The sequence below is a fragment of the Ovis aries genome, chromosome 18 (genome assembly GCF_016772045.2).
Source record: "Ovis aries strain OAR_USU_Benz2616 breed Rambouillet chromosome 18, ARS-UI_Ramb_v3.0, whole genome shotgun sequence".
NCBI lineage: Eukaryota > Metazoa > Chordata > Mammalia > Artiodactyla > Bovidae > Ovis > Ovis aries.
In genome coordinates this window covers 15884426-15900129 of record NC_056071.1, presented here as the reverse complement: position 1 = coordinate 15900129, position 15704 = coordinate 15884426, and the positions used below count along the sequence as shown (strand labels likewise).

At 44.0% G+C, this 15704-nt stretch overlaps 1 protein-coding gene across 13 annotated transcripts in view; it reads right to left on the bottom strand.

The window, feature by feature from the left end:
- AKAP13 (A-kinase anchoring protein 13) overlaps positions 1 to 15704 on the bottom strand; it is a 320810-nt gene that overhangs the window by 39335 nt on the left and 265771 nt on the right. For all 13 annotated transcript variants that reach the window (XM_060402005.1, XM_027975368.2, XM_060402001.1 and 10 more), the window contains one exon: positions 11961 to 12135. In XM_060402005.1, coding sequence (XP_060257988.1) covers positions 11961 to 12135 — 175 coding nt within the window. The remainder of the gene's footprint in view (positions 1 to 11960; positions 12136 to 15704) is intronic.

Genomic DNA, 15704 nt, shown 5'->3' with positions numbered 1-15704 from the left:
GTTGCATCTCTTGAAAGAGATGATTTTTCAAAGTAAATTACTTCAAAATGTTCTACAAGGCTCATGCTGCAGAAGAGTTTTCAACTTCTTAGTCACCTGAATCGTCACTAGGACACACCCATCCTTCAGGGCCTGGCTGGGGGCAAGTTCACACTGGAGGAATCATGGCGGACAGATACGATCCCCACGAAAGAGGCCACCAGGAGCAACTCTATTCTGGTCAACAGGATGGCCAGAGCAGGAACTAGTTTGGAAGTGGGATGGGGTGAAGCTTTATTCTGGGCCTTTCACTCTCAGGCCTACGGAGCCTTCTGTTGAGTAACCTCTTCTAGCTTCACCCCATGAGAAATCGAACCTCCAGTCATTTTCCTGATGCCCTTCAACTAGAAGAGGCACTCAAGTTCATTTCCCAAAGTCAGCATGAGGGGAGACTCTCCTGGGAAAGGTTTATTAAAGGAATCAGCAAGAGGAAGCAACCTGGAGGGTTCTCAGTCAGAACTCCATCCTTGCTTCCACGATGACGCTGCAAGGGAGCCGCAGAGATGCTGTGCTCCTGGCAGTTTCTACTGTTTGTGATTATGAAGCCTTCCACGTTAAGTCATGAAGTTGCTCCAGAGGTCAGCAGTTATGAAAGGGTTATACATCTCTGAATATTAATGCCAGGGTTTCTCAGCAATATCCCTTTCTGGGGACAAGGAAGCCTTTGCAGAGAGAGTCCCCTGGGGAGTGACTCATTCTAATCAGCAAAAAGGAAACCTTTTGAGGATACTTTTCTCAAGAACTGGAAATCACTGACCCTTGTTAAATTGTCAAGTTCTCTGCTATTTGGAAATAAGGATACCTTTTGACTAAGAAATCATCATACTGCTCCCAGAAAAGAGAAGAATCGCAAACAGAAATCCAAATAACTCCTGAGACTCCAATGCCTTTGTGCCCTTCTATACATCATGCGATGAAACTCACATTCCAGATCTAGACTCTGAACTTTCATTAAAGGCTTTAAGCCCCATGAGCCAGTGGCCTTCCAGAAAGGGTCAAAGAGGAAACAGGTGGGCCGGACCAAATTTGTCTTTATTGACTTATATTCAAAACTTTTTTCCACTTACTTCTCAGAAAGTGAGACTCCGAGACTCTCAGAAAGTGACTTTTTTAGTGGTCCCCCATCATCTTTAGGATAAGCGAAAGTGCTAGTTGCTCAGTCGTGTCCAACTCTTTACAACCCCATGGACTGTAGTCCACCAGGCGCCTCTGTCCACAGAGTTCTACAGGTAAGAATACTGGAGTGGGTGGGCATGCCCTTTCCAGGGATCGTCTCAACTCAGGGATTGAACCTGGGTCTCCCGTTTTGCAGGCAGATACCTCACCATCTGAGCCACACTCCTTACTCAGCTTGATTAAGCCCATCGTGCGTGTGCACTTCCAGCCCTTGCCGTGTTCTGTCACACCTCTGAGCTCTGAATAAACTCCTTCCTGCAACTGTGTCCCTTGCTCACTCTTCCTTCCCTGACTGGGTTGGCGGGACTCCGCTCTCTGAAGTCTTCTCTGACTCTCCCAGGGAAGCAGACCCCCAGTGATCTCGGAGCTTCTGGAACTCCACACCCGCCTCCATCACGTACTGTGCCGTGCCTGTCTCCGCTCCTTGCTCCGCAGATGCCTGAGACTGTGGCCTAGTCCTGCTGACCCAACGCGTCCTCATGCACAGGCTTCTCAGCTCCCCTTCCTCCCTTCCTTGTCTTTCACATACACTGTCTTTAACTCCATTCTTCCTTGCTCTCTGAGTCTTGCCTAAGTGTCCAGAGAGAACCTCTTCTTCATAACATTTTACTTACACAAAATAATACTTTGAAACATGGGTGAAAAAAATATGAGGAAAGCTAATGAATTCATATCACGGCCAAAGAAACCACAGATTTCGAAATGGAATTAAAATGGAGTGCCACATCTAACAACTCTATCTTAAAAATGTTTAAAACTGATCATAAAACAGTAAGGCGAAGAACCAAATTAGAAAAACGGAATAAAGATTATGAACAGGCAATTCACAAAACCCATAGTTTCATCACCCTCTAGAGAATTAAATAGTGGGAATGGTACAATTACTTTTAAACAGATTTTAGGAATATTCAAGTTCTCAGACCAGTGTTTGAGATTTAAAGGACGACTCCAACTGACGTACCATAAAAGCAGAAGCAGTGTTTTTAAAATGTGCTTCTGGTAAACAACTTTTCACACAATCCACTGTTCTGGTTAACTGAGACACACATCCCCAAAGCCACAACCCAGCTGAAGCTTCAGCATACTTTATAACATGGCCACAAGCCTGAGACATGAACAGTCTGCACACGTCTGCTGCACACTCGAGAACCTACTTGAAAACCACTCAACTTGTTACCCGGCTGTTCAGTTCACAGTAATGGATTTAGTGGTGCATGTGGGCGATTTAGAAACTTTGGCCCAACTGACATCAGCTGAAGTCTTGAGGTTAAAACCTCTGTTTTGGAAAACAGACAATTACCAAGAACACACGAATTGAAGACAATCTACCACCACTTTCAAGCTTCCTGTCACAAACTCTATACCATGTTGTTAGGGAGATCAAATAATTATTTGGCCTTTCATTTATTTATTTTTCAAAAAAGATTTCCTAAGAGCAGTAAGCAATATGCTTTCATTCTTCAAAGTTCTTCAAAAAGGCCTTAGCACCATGGTTTACAGGAACAGAGCCAATCCCTAATTGACTCCTCTGAAAAAGCAAACAGCCCAGCCTTCAGTTTCTTTCCTGGCTACACAGAGGCATCAAACAAAAGAATATGAAGGAAAACTCACAGGGCTGTGAGCGCGCATCTATTTTTTGCCTCACCTTTTCAAAACTGCCACCAGAGCTTTGGTGAACTGTTATATACCACACACCCATTCACCCTCAGCAGAGAAATCCAACAACCCACTAGAGAGACTGGCCTAAGAAAATCAGCTTTAAAGAAGAGTTTAGAGGAGAGGCCAGGGCAAACTGAAATGAAATTAGAGAATGGCGTGAATACTCCAGGCCTGCCTGTTAAAGGAAGGATTCACCTTCCCGAGTTGTGTCAGGTTCTGAAGAAAGGGCTCGTCCAGCGCTTTTCCAGGAAGGGCTGTGCTGAAGAGCTCTGACTACTCTTCCTCCTGGAGACTGGTCCTAGCAGCAGAATCCACATGTAGGAGAATTCTCAGATCCTTCTAAAGGTTCGGGGTTAGAGACACATTTCTAACTTTAAGGAGAAAAAGGTCCAACTTCCTGCTATCACGTCAACACTCACCAACAACAGCAGAAAAACATTTAAATACTGATAAATTTAGAAATACATGCTCAAAAAGGATTTCTGCAACTTCTGTTTTAAATTCTCCGGGGACTGTGAGACACAGCCTGGTCTGGACTGATAGAGCAAATGACTTGTAAGATATTTTCAGTAGCTGGTGTGATAACCACAGGGCTGGTGGTACGGAACAAGACCAAAGCCACAAAAGAGAGCTACATCACCGTAGCTGGCGGGCTCACCTAACAGCAGTTTTTGTAAGAATGCTGGTAAACAAATCAACAAAAAGCAAAACCCAAAGTGCTCTGCTTGGATAAGAACTGGCTTTATTGCTGAGGCTCTTCCACCCGTCGTTTCCCCTAAACACACACTTCTTTTCTTTACCGGTTATATGTATTTCACCATCTAAGCAACGAACTCTAAATGTGAGAAAACTGCTTGTCCAGAGAGCTGCCTTTCAGGACAAAAATCTCAAGGTGAACCAGACCATCACAAGCAGTCTGAACTCTTTATGTTTCCTACTTGGGTTGAGGCTGGTCTGCTTGTTTCTTTTCTTCTAATCAAGAGAAGCAACCTACCACAAAAGTACTCAGAAGCTGCTAACACAACAGAAAATAAATCCACAGTAATCTCAGTTATCATCTTGCATGTGTTTAAAGCAAACAAAATGGAACCACTGGCAAGATCTGAAAACCCGAATATAGTGGATGCCTTGTGCTGAAGGACTCCACCAGGCATTCCAGAGACCAAATTATTCGTGGTGGTTGGAAAACAGTTGACTTATTCAAGAGGAGCTTTACATAACTGCAAGGGGGAAGAAATGGAAAGATGCTCTCCTCCTTTCTCTATTCAAGTTACGAAAATCCTAAATTAAGAGTAGAGTTTTGGTGGAGTTAAAACAAACGAACAAACTCGCCAAGTTTCTCCTAAATTAAATTACTTATTCCCAACAAAGGGGGAACTCTGCTTTCACCGTGTATTTGTTTTCCAGGAGTAAACTGCAGAGGAACCAACCTCAGGGAGGCTTTGCTCCTGCCCTTTAGCTATTTCTAGCATCTATGATCTTGACCATTTCCACCTAAGTCCACCAAAGGAACTCAGCTTTCACCACGACTATGACTTCAGACTGGTCGAGGTGTTTTCCAGTGAGGTCAAGAGTTGCTGACTTGTTCTTAAAAGTTCCAGCCTGCTGGATCTCTCAATATTTGCATGCAGAAAGATGTATTAAAGTGACTTAGAGATGTCTGAAAGACAGGCGAAGACTGACATCAACCATCGTCACACCGACCACGATAGACCAGGTGGCTGATCTTTCTAAACCGCGGGTCAAAACTGACTGAGCAGCCACCTGGGGTCTGAGGCTCCAGGGTCAGCAAACAGAATTATGTTAAACCAAGGAAAGGGCTGCTAACAGCACAAGGGTTTCCTAGGAGGTAAAGGAATTGGAGGGATGCTGTTGTTTCCTGAGATTCCTGGGAAGATCCCGGACATGAGAGGGAATGGAAGGAAGCGAAGAAAGATTCTGAGTCCTCAAATTACTCGTTTCCACTTCCTGCCAAGATCACAAATGGTGCTTCACACCCACAAACAGGAGCTGCAGGCTCTGTTCTTCAGGAAGCTGCAGAGAATCAGCCCATTACCTCTGTTCCTTGGGGAAGGTGACTACATGTTGTTTCCTTTGCTTTCAAGCCTCCTCTTTTTACAAGTGGCAGGCTGCACCGTCACACACAGATCTTAGGGCCACCACTGAACGTTGAGCTTCTTTCAACACTAACCCTGGAGTGAACTGCAAAGCCACAGTTGAGACTGGGAGCCCCTAAGTTTCTGGGGTGGGGTGGTATACAAACTGAAAATGTTATTTTTGCACCTAGGTATATACTAGGGTAACCAGGCCTTATCAAACAGTTCCTTTTTGTCATCTTTCAGTTTAAACCTAAAAGCACTAACTCTTCTTCCTTGTTGTGCTACGCAGACTTAAGGTAACTTGAGACATCTGTAGTTAGATCAAGTGACTTCCGTCAGTCAAAGAGCTGCTGGCAGAGGACATCAGGACAACACTTCCTCCCCGATAGATTCTCCAGAAAGAAGACTCTTGTGATGACACACTGGACTCCATGCAACAGTCTGCTTCCAGAAGAAACAGACAACTTGGGTGACTCAACATTAAAACTACAAATTAAGACCAAAAAACCTCCATCCTACTATTATTAACACTGTTAACATAGAACTAGTAGTCAACCCACTATTTTATTGATCTTCCATATTTAAAAAGCCTTAATAAAATATTGCTATATTGTGTGCTATCAAATATGTAAAATATTTAGCACAGATATTTGAACTCTAATCTCAACATTTACTTTTGCAATGAAAGAGAACAGTGAAGCTGTTCTGATGGATCAAAATATAAGCAATCAGGTGGATATTATACTTGCTGTTCATGTATCTACCTCAGCATCTAATTTATGTCTGTATTTATTTTTGTGGCTTAGACAGTGAAGAATCTTCCTATGACGCAGGAGGGAGGACCTGAGTTCGACCCCTGGGTCAGAAAGAGCCCCTGGAGAAGAGAATGGCAACTCATCCCAATATTCTTGCCTGGGAGATCCAACGGACAGAGGAGTCTGGTGGGCTACAGTCCATTTGGTTGCAAAGAGCTGGACACAACTGAGCGACTTTCACTTTCACTTTTCATGCATTAATACAGAGTACAGTATCTTTGTTTTCACAGATAGGTAGGTACAAATGTTAGTAGTTTTCTTTTTTTTAAAATGGCTTGCCTTGGAATCATATTACATTCTTCAATTAATTCAAGATGGAAGGAAAAATTCAAACAAAGTAGGTAGACAGCTAAAGTTAATATGTTGATGTTAAAATTTGGTGACACTTTTGAGAGTGTATTTTTAAGTAGGCTGTAAATTAGTTTTAAAAATATATAAATCCCACAATCTGTGGAACTTCCAAAACACCAGTTCCACAAAAACCATTCTGAAAACCGCTGTCTTACTGAGCTATTTAATTGCTACACAGACCGGGGGCTGAGAACTTCAGTCTACAAGCCTCAAATCTCTTGAGTCAGGTTGTTCCCCATCAGTACCAGCCCCCCACAGGTGACTCTTTGTGGGTGGTTCAGTGTCCCTGGGCCACAGACATTTCCCAGAAGCTACATGGGCCCCCTCTTCAGGGGGCATCCTGTAAACACTATTATCCACAGTACAGGCACTTCAACAGTCTGAGGTGCCCTAGCTCTATTTCATCATGGAGTGAATACAGTAAGAGAGAATTTCTATTTAACAGGGAAAGGTATGGAGGGAACAAAAATGGGCTTACGATGCCTGGTTACAAGAGGTGCATTCTCTTCCACCAGAGTGGATATTCTGCTCTAGACAAAGCAGTTGCACGCCAGACGCAGGTTCAATTCCGAGTCACTGTACTCTAACACAGACTAACAGTAATCCAACTCTTTTCACCTGAAAATAACGTGTATGCAAAAATCAATGACAGTAATAAGATGTTTCATATACCGACATCATCAGACAACTTTCTCCAGCCTGCACTTAAATCGAAAAGTTTTCTGGAGCTACTCGTGGAAGTACATAGTGAGTCATCCACTCACTATAACCATAAACCTATGGTTCTCTATGAAAGTCAACCAGCTGGTCGCTCAGTCGTGTCTGACGCTTGGAGACCCCACAGAGTGTAGGCTCCTCTGTTTATGGAATTGTCTAGGCAAGAACACTGGAGTGGGTTGCCGTTCCCTTGTCCAGGGGACCTTCCTGACCAAGGATCAAAGCTGGGCCTCCTGCATTGCAGGCAGATTCTTGACCGTCTGAGTCAGCAGAGAATAGCACAAAGAAAAGGATTCTTTGGGTCTTTAAACAAGATCTTCCATCTCTTTTGCCCCTCAACTTTCTGATAGTATTTCACATCATAACTCAGAACTGAGAGCTGGTGGGGTCCGCTTCTCATCCACGCTGGTGCTACCATGACAGTGACAGAGTGACTCTGATCTTCTCTCCAACTGCTTAAAGCCATTTCTCTCTTCAATCAATGTCAACATAGTCTGCGCTTTCTTCAGAGACCAGCTGACAAGCAGAAAAACCTTTGAAACTACCACTGAGATGACATTTACATTTTTTTTAAACTCAGTGAGCCAATATTCAAGTACAGTCTTAAAAAATTCAAACAATGCAGAAGTATAAAACAAAAACTTAGTCCCCTTCAATCTCTCCTCTAACCTCTTTTTCAAATTGTTAACAGTTTGGTGTATATCCTTATAGACATTCTCATATAGCTACATAAACAATTACTATTTACTTATCTGTTTCCTATAATTTGGGATCATACACACAGTTCCATTTATTGCCTCTCAAGTTTCCAAAATGTCGTGGAGATCTGTCGGTACCTGCAGATCTATTCCACTGGCTGAGAAACCACAGCCTGGGGGCTGAAGTCAGCTCACACCTGTTTTGCAAAAGCGGGTTCACTGGAACACAGTCACGCTCCCATTCATGTCTAATCTGTGGCTGCTTTTCTGCCATAAGAAGTGAGTAGGGTGATCATCACAGATGCTTAATAGCCTCCGAAGCCTAGTGTCCTAACTATCAGTTTCTTCACAGAAAAACTTTTTAAAAAAAGTTTATTTATTTATTTGGCTGTGCAGGGTCTTAGCTGCAGCACGTGGGATCTAGTTCCCCAACTAGGGATCGAACCCAGGTCCCCTGCATTGGGAGCTCAGAGTCTCAGGGCCACTGGACAACCAGGGAAGTCCCCACAGAAAAACAGCTGATGACCTTTGAGCGATTCCATTTTTACCACTGGCCTAATATTCCACCTAAAGAATATATTATCTTTTACTGTTAGATACTTAGCTCCTTTGAAGTTTTCCACAACACGAATAATGCTGCAATGAGTAAGTACCAAGGATCACACCTTGAGAACTCTTATTCTAAGCCACTGTGTAATAAGCAACTTGAGAAAGGTGTTTCTAATTACATATTCCAACCACTAAAAAGGATCATGTGATGGGGCAGAGGTGCCAAATATGGAAACATTAACACCAATCAGATTATAATATACAAATGCATCAAGTTAACACTTGGCACTGTTAAATTTACACAGTGTTACACGTAAAATACACTCATGGGGAAAAAAAAGAGTAAGAGAAAGGTGCTAGGCACACAGGTTGCTCAAAGAATATTTGCTGACAAACAGCTTTTGAATGAATTACACAGTGCCTTGCATATCGCAGGCAACTGATCTTCGCTGAATAAGTTCATTTAAGATAAGGAACTCAAATGCATACTTATTGGTGCTGTTAGTCACTCAGTCTTGTCTGACTCTTTTGAAACCCCATGGACTGGAACCCACCAGACTCCTCTGTCCGTGGAATTCTGCAGGCAAGAATTCCTTTCTCCAGGGGATTATTCCTGACCCAGGGATCAAAACCAAGAGTCCTGTGTCTCCTGCACTGGTAGACGGATTCTTTACTGTCTGTGTCACCAGACTTATTGACAGTTAAAAGTAAAAAAAGAAATGCAGTCTGAAGTCACCAAGATCTCCTAGAATATTCACTCAGCTCTTCCCCACTACTGAAGCAGATGACAGAATGGAAGCCACTGCTCCTCTATGTATATAAATCTAAATCACAGCAACCCACCAGTGATGCAGAACACTAAATCATATGAAAAATCTCCATGAAGATTCTTCAAGAGCTACTTACATTCAGTTATTTATTTTTTATTATTAGTTTTATTTTTACTATTAGTTTTATTCAGTTCTTTTTCTAATCCACCCGCTGGTTGTGTGGTATTCTAAGAAGCACAGATCGTCCCCCTCAGACACGTGGTCTCTGGGCACATAGTGGCGGCTGGAATTGAGACCCCTGAATATAGTCAAGAGCTTTAAACTAAAGACGGGAACAGCCCCGCCAAAGGGCCTGGAAAAAGCCATGTACACCTGCCCTCCCTTGGACTTAGAGTGAGAATTCTGTGTTACCTATGAATCCAGGGTCTGGATTTACACCATTTGTATCTCCTAGAACCCTGAGTTAGGAAGCTGTGTCTACAGGTTTGGTGGAATTCCAATCCGGCGATGATGAAACCCTATGGGATCCCCGCTGAAACAGACGCAGGACTGCGGCACCACAGGGTCACTGCGACAGAACAGGGACTCCAGAGATTCCCACGGGAGCGGAAAGAGTCTTATGAAGCTGAAGCTGAACTTATGACAAAAAAGAAAAAACCCAGATCCCATGCAAGGAAGGTAAACCGTGATGAAGAAGCATTGGCAAATGCAGGCAGAAGATGCTGACGGTTATTAAACGGTTGAAATGAATCAAGTTCCTAATGGAGAAAAGGATGTACACTGCTTGGGGATGTTCTTTTCTGCGTGCTCAGCTGTGTACGAGTTTTCTAAAACACTTATTTTGTTGAAAAGACATTTTTAAGAATTGTTTCATAGCAGAAAGCGGGTGTTCGGCCTGCTGTACTGCTGGGATACGAACTTCATGCAGCCAACTAAGAAACGTGGTCTCTCCCCGTTCTTCTCTGAGGCCAACACTCCTGTCATGGAGAACAGGCACTTCACAGGGGAGTCAACTCTCTGCAGTGGAGGAGGGAATTTCCACAGCTCTCACTGGTACAGACTTAAAAGAGAAATGGAGTATTTAACACTCAGGGCGGCTCACTCTGCCGCGCTGTTAGGCAGCCCCATGGTATGTGTGATCCTGGAGGATTCTGGAGGGAGGAAGAGGTGCCAGGATGGTAGGTCAGGGGTGTGAACAGCGATGTCCTCCTCGTGTTTACTTTAAGTACCTTGCAATGAATGCAAATTTACCTGTGCTCAATAATATCACTCATAAATTATATGTAGTTTCAACTAAAAGACAAACTCCTGTAGAAACTGTACATCTGAGAATATTAAAATAACTAGTAACTGATCAGCAAACAAGAAAATGGCAAGGCTGACTTCTCATTCCTAGAATGAGCTCTTTGGAAGTATAATATAGGACACGTGTGTCATCTTATTACACACACACACACACACACACACGCAACAGACTCTTCTGGAAGTATAATATAGGACACGTGTGTCATCTTTTTACAGTATACACACACACAGCAGACACACACACACAGCACGCATAGCACAGCACACACAGCACGCACACACAGTACGTGCACGCGCGCACACACACACCAGACTCTTCTGCCCACGAATTATCCAGGCAAGGAAACTGGAGTGGGGCGCCACTTCCTGCTCTAGGGGATCTTCCCGACGCAGGGACTGAACCCACGTCTCTTGCACCTGCAGTAGCAGGCGGATTCTTTACCACTAGTGCCACCTGGGAAGCCATGTGTAGTAGGCTAAGAATGTTCTAATGCTAGATAAGCATATCAAAAAGGACCTGGTGACCGCTGCCTCAGACAACCAAGTCACTCCAGCACTGAGAAACTGTGTCTAGCAGCTAAGAAACTATCCTGGCGACAAGGCACTGGTCTACTAAGAATGAGTCCTCTTAGAGCCTGAGCTGCAGACTAACGTGCTGGGGACATACTGGACAGTGACAGCCTTTTGTCTCCTCGAGGTCGCACGGAACATGTGACAGTGCTGGAGCCCTCTATTTCCTGGTAAGTCACACACGACGGAGGGCATGCATGTGTGTGGTATCTGCCCACGAGCACGAATACAGACACGAGAGCTCCCCAGAGGCTTTCTTTAAGGAAAAACAGGACAGAAGAACAAAGAGGGCTGAGACAACATGTGGAGTAAAATACATCCATGCAAGGCATTTTACGAACACGTGTGGGTTAACACCAGTTGTCTAAAAAGTCACAACAGCTGCAGCACGGATAACACGGGCTCTGTGCCAGCTGTCACTCCACTCTGCCTCTAAAATTTAAGGAGGCAAGTAACTGGAAATTATTATTGTAACTCTTGACTCTGCTCAGGTACAGTTTTAAAAATTTTCAAATTTCAGTAAGTTAACTATCTTGTGTTAACAAGTCACTCACAATATTTCACACAAATGACTAAAATCAAGACCGGGTCGTGACATCACAGTCTGGGCAGTGCTTCTTGGGGACTGGGTTAGTCACTGTTCAGTCCAAACTGGTTACAGGTGTAACGTGACGCCCATCACCTCCGCCTTCTGATGACTGGCCCTTCACATCAGCCACGTCTGACCACAAGCGGCCTCCCTGATCTTCCCCACTGTGCACGATGAGCCCTACTCCTTTCTGTGTGCAACCGCATTTTGAGATGTAATGCCTCATAGCAAGGGTTTGCAAACTGCAGCCTGCTTTCGTATGGCCCATGAACTGCAAATGGTTAGCACTGGAGTGAGCCAAAGTGACTGACAAGGGACCACTGGGCGGCTTCGGGCTTTGAGGCTATGAGATGGTTTTCATGCTGACATGGACTTCCAGAATAAGGCAGTGGCTTAGGGACAGCAGGAGAGGAAATTTGAAATCGGGCTCTTTGAGAGACATTAAGGGCTCCGCATTCTCTTATCTGGAATCTATGTCTCCAATGCTGTTTAAAGGAAGACAGAAAAAGGGCTACTTCTCCACATCAAAGAGGGACAGATAAGGGGTGGGAAGGACAGGAAACTAGAAACGAACGTTTCCAAGCCTGGGGCGTTTTACTGCACAGAACACACGCATCTCTTACTTGCACACGTGTAGGCGTCTTTGCTGGTGAAGGGCTTCATACACTGGCTGCAGACAATGGGACCCACGATCGAGATGGAACTGAAAGCGTGCCCGTTCACACTCTTCTTGTCCTTCTCCTTCTCTTTACACTCTTTTTCCTTCTCCTTAATTTTATCTTTTTCTTTTTCCTTTTCCTGCCAAAGAAAACAACCGACATTACATTGTTAACCAAACACTGGAAGGCCTTCCCTTCTAGAAGGCTACTGGGCTACCTGTGGTCAACAGTGGCTGGTCAATGTTTTGAATCAAAGTTAGGAATGCTGTCCTGGACATAAAAAAATTTTTTTATCAAGTTGTGTGCATTCGAGTTGCATTAGAAAAACCTTAGGAGGATTGGGCAGGTTGAACAGTTTTGTCCCTGGCTTGGAAAGTCAAAGTGTTAGTCGCTCAGTTGTGTCTGACTCTTTGCACCCCCATGGACTGTAGTTTGCTAGGCTCCTCTGTCCATGGGATTCTCCAGGCATGAATACTGGAGTGGGCTGCCACTGCCTTCTCCAGGGGATCTTTCCAACCCAGGGATTGAACCCAGATCTCCTGCACTACAGGTGGATTCTTTACTGTCTGAGTCACCAGGGAAGCTATGCCAATAGACACGTTCATTGCCTAGGCACCAGCATGGGCGCTGGAGGAGGAGGAGCCTGCAGGCCTCCTGAAACAGCCAGCGCCGAGCCCAGTTGCAGGGCGGGGAGCAGAAGAAAGGATGCGATGGTTCTGGGACCAGCCTGAGGGAGAGATGATTGGGCAGCGTGAAAAACGACTCAGGGTTCCCCACAACTGCTTCCCATCCATCACATACCCTTAAGAAAAGGCACACATCTGATAACTGCCTCCCCTACTCTAGCCAGAAACGTGAACTATCCCCCACACAGACATTTGCTGTTCCTACTAATCAAAAGTTTCAAGGTTCAGCTTTGGCCCAGTTTTCAAACTGGAGGAGGAGGGGTTTAAACCCTAAAAATGCAAAGAAATAGTAATAAGTGTTAGATCCTTAATAAAATATCCAAAGCAGCCAGGGGCATTTCAGGTACACACTACCCTTAGGAGATGAGGACCGTGTGGTCTGATCATACACTCTTCATAAAAGGTCCTTCCCAGACACGGTTAGATAGACACTTGGCTGGTTAATCAACAGCAAATGAATAATTTTCTTTCAAACTAACTGGACCCTGAACTGCAATGTATAGAGGCAGGAGGAATGCATTTAGTAGTGGTGGTCATCACCAACTTTAGGGTCCTCATTTTCCAGGGCATAGAACAACACTATTGCTGTCATCCAAAACAATCCCTGAAAAAAGAGATACCCCGATGTCAGGTATCATGACAACTATCAAAGGTCTTATTTTCAATCAATGCCTTCTATCTACATTATTTCATCTGAATCAACAACTCTGAAGTGAGTAAGGTGGGCGTTATGCCTCCCATTTCCTAACTGAAAAGATAAATAACAAAGATAATAGCAGGCAAGAGTTGGAACAATCACTATGTGCCAAGCACTGCAGAAAGCAACTGACGTGAAATTTTTCATTAACAACCCAATGGCGTGTAAGGACCAGCTATGATTTCCATGAAACACTCGAGGGCCGAGGCTGAGAGATGGCTCATGTACTAGATAGAGGCCACACACCAGTAACTGCCCAAGCTGGAGCTAACTTCCAGATCTGCCAACTGTAAAGCTCAGCTCCTGGTCACTGCACTCTACTTCCAAGGACTAGAGACGTTTGTGCACTCACAGAATGTCACACAGCAAATGATCTGCAGTTAAAATAAAAAACCCAGGTCTTCTGACTCTGTATTCAGAACCCATCTGCTATACTGAAATGGTGAACATTTGTTAAGTTTGTGATTCACGTAAAGTCCTTTGTTAATAGCATGCATATAATAAAAATCTAAGAATCAAATTGCTACACTTTAGAACTATAAAAAACAACAGGAGAGGAAGGGAGGGAAAACAAACCACTTCACTTTATAAAACAGGAAACTGTTCTGAGTGAAAATTCGTTAACTGCTAAAGTATCTAAAACTCTAATAAAAATCAGGATGAAGAAACTGAGTTTTTCTAATAATTTTTCTTTGAACTAAATTTTGTTAAAGGCTTCTCATATACAAAATGTTAAACTGAAGAGCACCTGACCTTTTTGCTCAAGAAAGCTAAAAAAGTTGCTCTGAGAGTTAAGGTCTGTGGGCAGCTAGCTTACTCTCCCAAACCTTGCTATGCTCTTCAAATCTGAACAGATAATCTCCCCATCCTTTGCGAGAATCCCAACCAGCTCCTCCAAGGATAAAAACAAAACAAAACAACAAACTCCACTGTCTCTCTCTGTGCTGGTCAGAAGCTAGTGCTGTAAAGAAGTCAGGCGCTTACCTCCCCATGCTTTGGTCCTATGAATCTCACTGTTATGAGGGGTGCTTCATGAAACCGACCCCATTTTGCCGACATGATTCGACCCCCATGCCAGGAAATACGCTCTCACGGGAGGAGGGGCTCATGCCGGCGGGCCAGGGCCTGGCAGTTTTGAGCTGCCATTAGAGCAACCACTAGAGAAACTGTAAGAGGAAGCTGGGGACTGGTTGAGAAAAGGAACGGGGGAGGGCTGAGGCTGCGGGTTTCCTTAAGATAAGCTTAACCATTTGCATGCTGCTGGTCCGGCCTACCGCCCAGGCACAGAGGACCCAGGGCACGACACCGGACAAATTCCCCTGCACACGCTGTGCGGACAGTGCTAAAGTGGCAAGACGGGAGCTCTGGCAAAACGGAGGCGGATTTTTTTCTCAATGCTGGAAGTTAAGGAACACATCTATTTAAACAGAGGTCCTCATTTGAAAAACCATACATTTCTAAAGAAAACATTTTTGGTGAAGTCGCCTGTGGAAAGGCAGTGATTGGCTGTTTTCTGAAGTTTGATTTTTCCAGGTTTAACTCCTGCCAAAATGTGTGCTGGGGAAACGGAAACAAATAGCATTTAATGGGGATAATGCAAGAGACAACTACACTGGGATACTATGAGGGGAAGTGATATTTTGATTCTTCTAAACCTACCATTTTAGACAAGTAATTATGATTTAAAAAAAAACTCTCTGGAAAACTGTGAAACATGCTATGATTAAGCGACTGAAGAAAAAAGAGAGATGATGACATCTAACATTGGTTTAAGTCTTGGCAAACACTTCTTTACCCTAGTTGGCACCTTTGAAAGGCTAAGATGTTTAGTTCTTTTTCAGACACTTCACGGGAACTGGGAGGTGAAGTTGAATGTCTTGTCATGAAGCCAGGGAGCAGATTAACATCTGGGCAGGAATCTAATCCTGGCATCCAAAAAGGCCTACTTCAAATCAGATTAAGAATCTATCTCAAACATCTCTGACCATCTCCTACTCGTCTGCAAAGAGGAAAGCTTAGAAAAAAATAAATCGATGTGACAGGGTGGTTTAGAGAGGGTCACACCCCACTCCCTCTGTAATGAGGACACTATACACACACACACACACACACACACAGTATGTACAGTATGTGTGTGTGTCTGTTATGAGCCTGCAGCAAGCAGACTCACTTATCAGGAAACAGTACTACCTCTTAAAGATGCTGAAACACAAAAGCAGGAACTGCCTGCCAGTCTTCCTGTTCTATTTCCTGTTTAGGTTCTCCCTCTTTCACACACACACACGACTCAACATATTTATTAACTCATGCCAGTTAATGAGAATT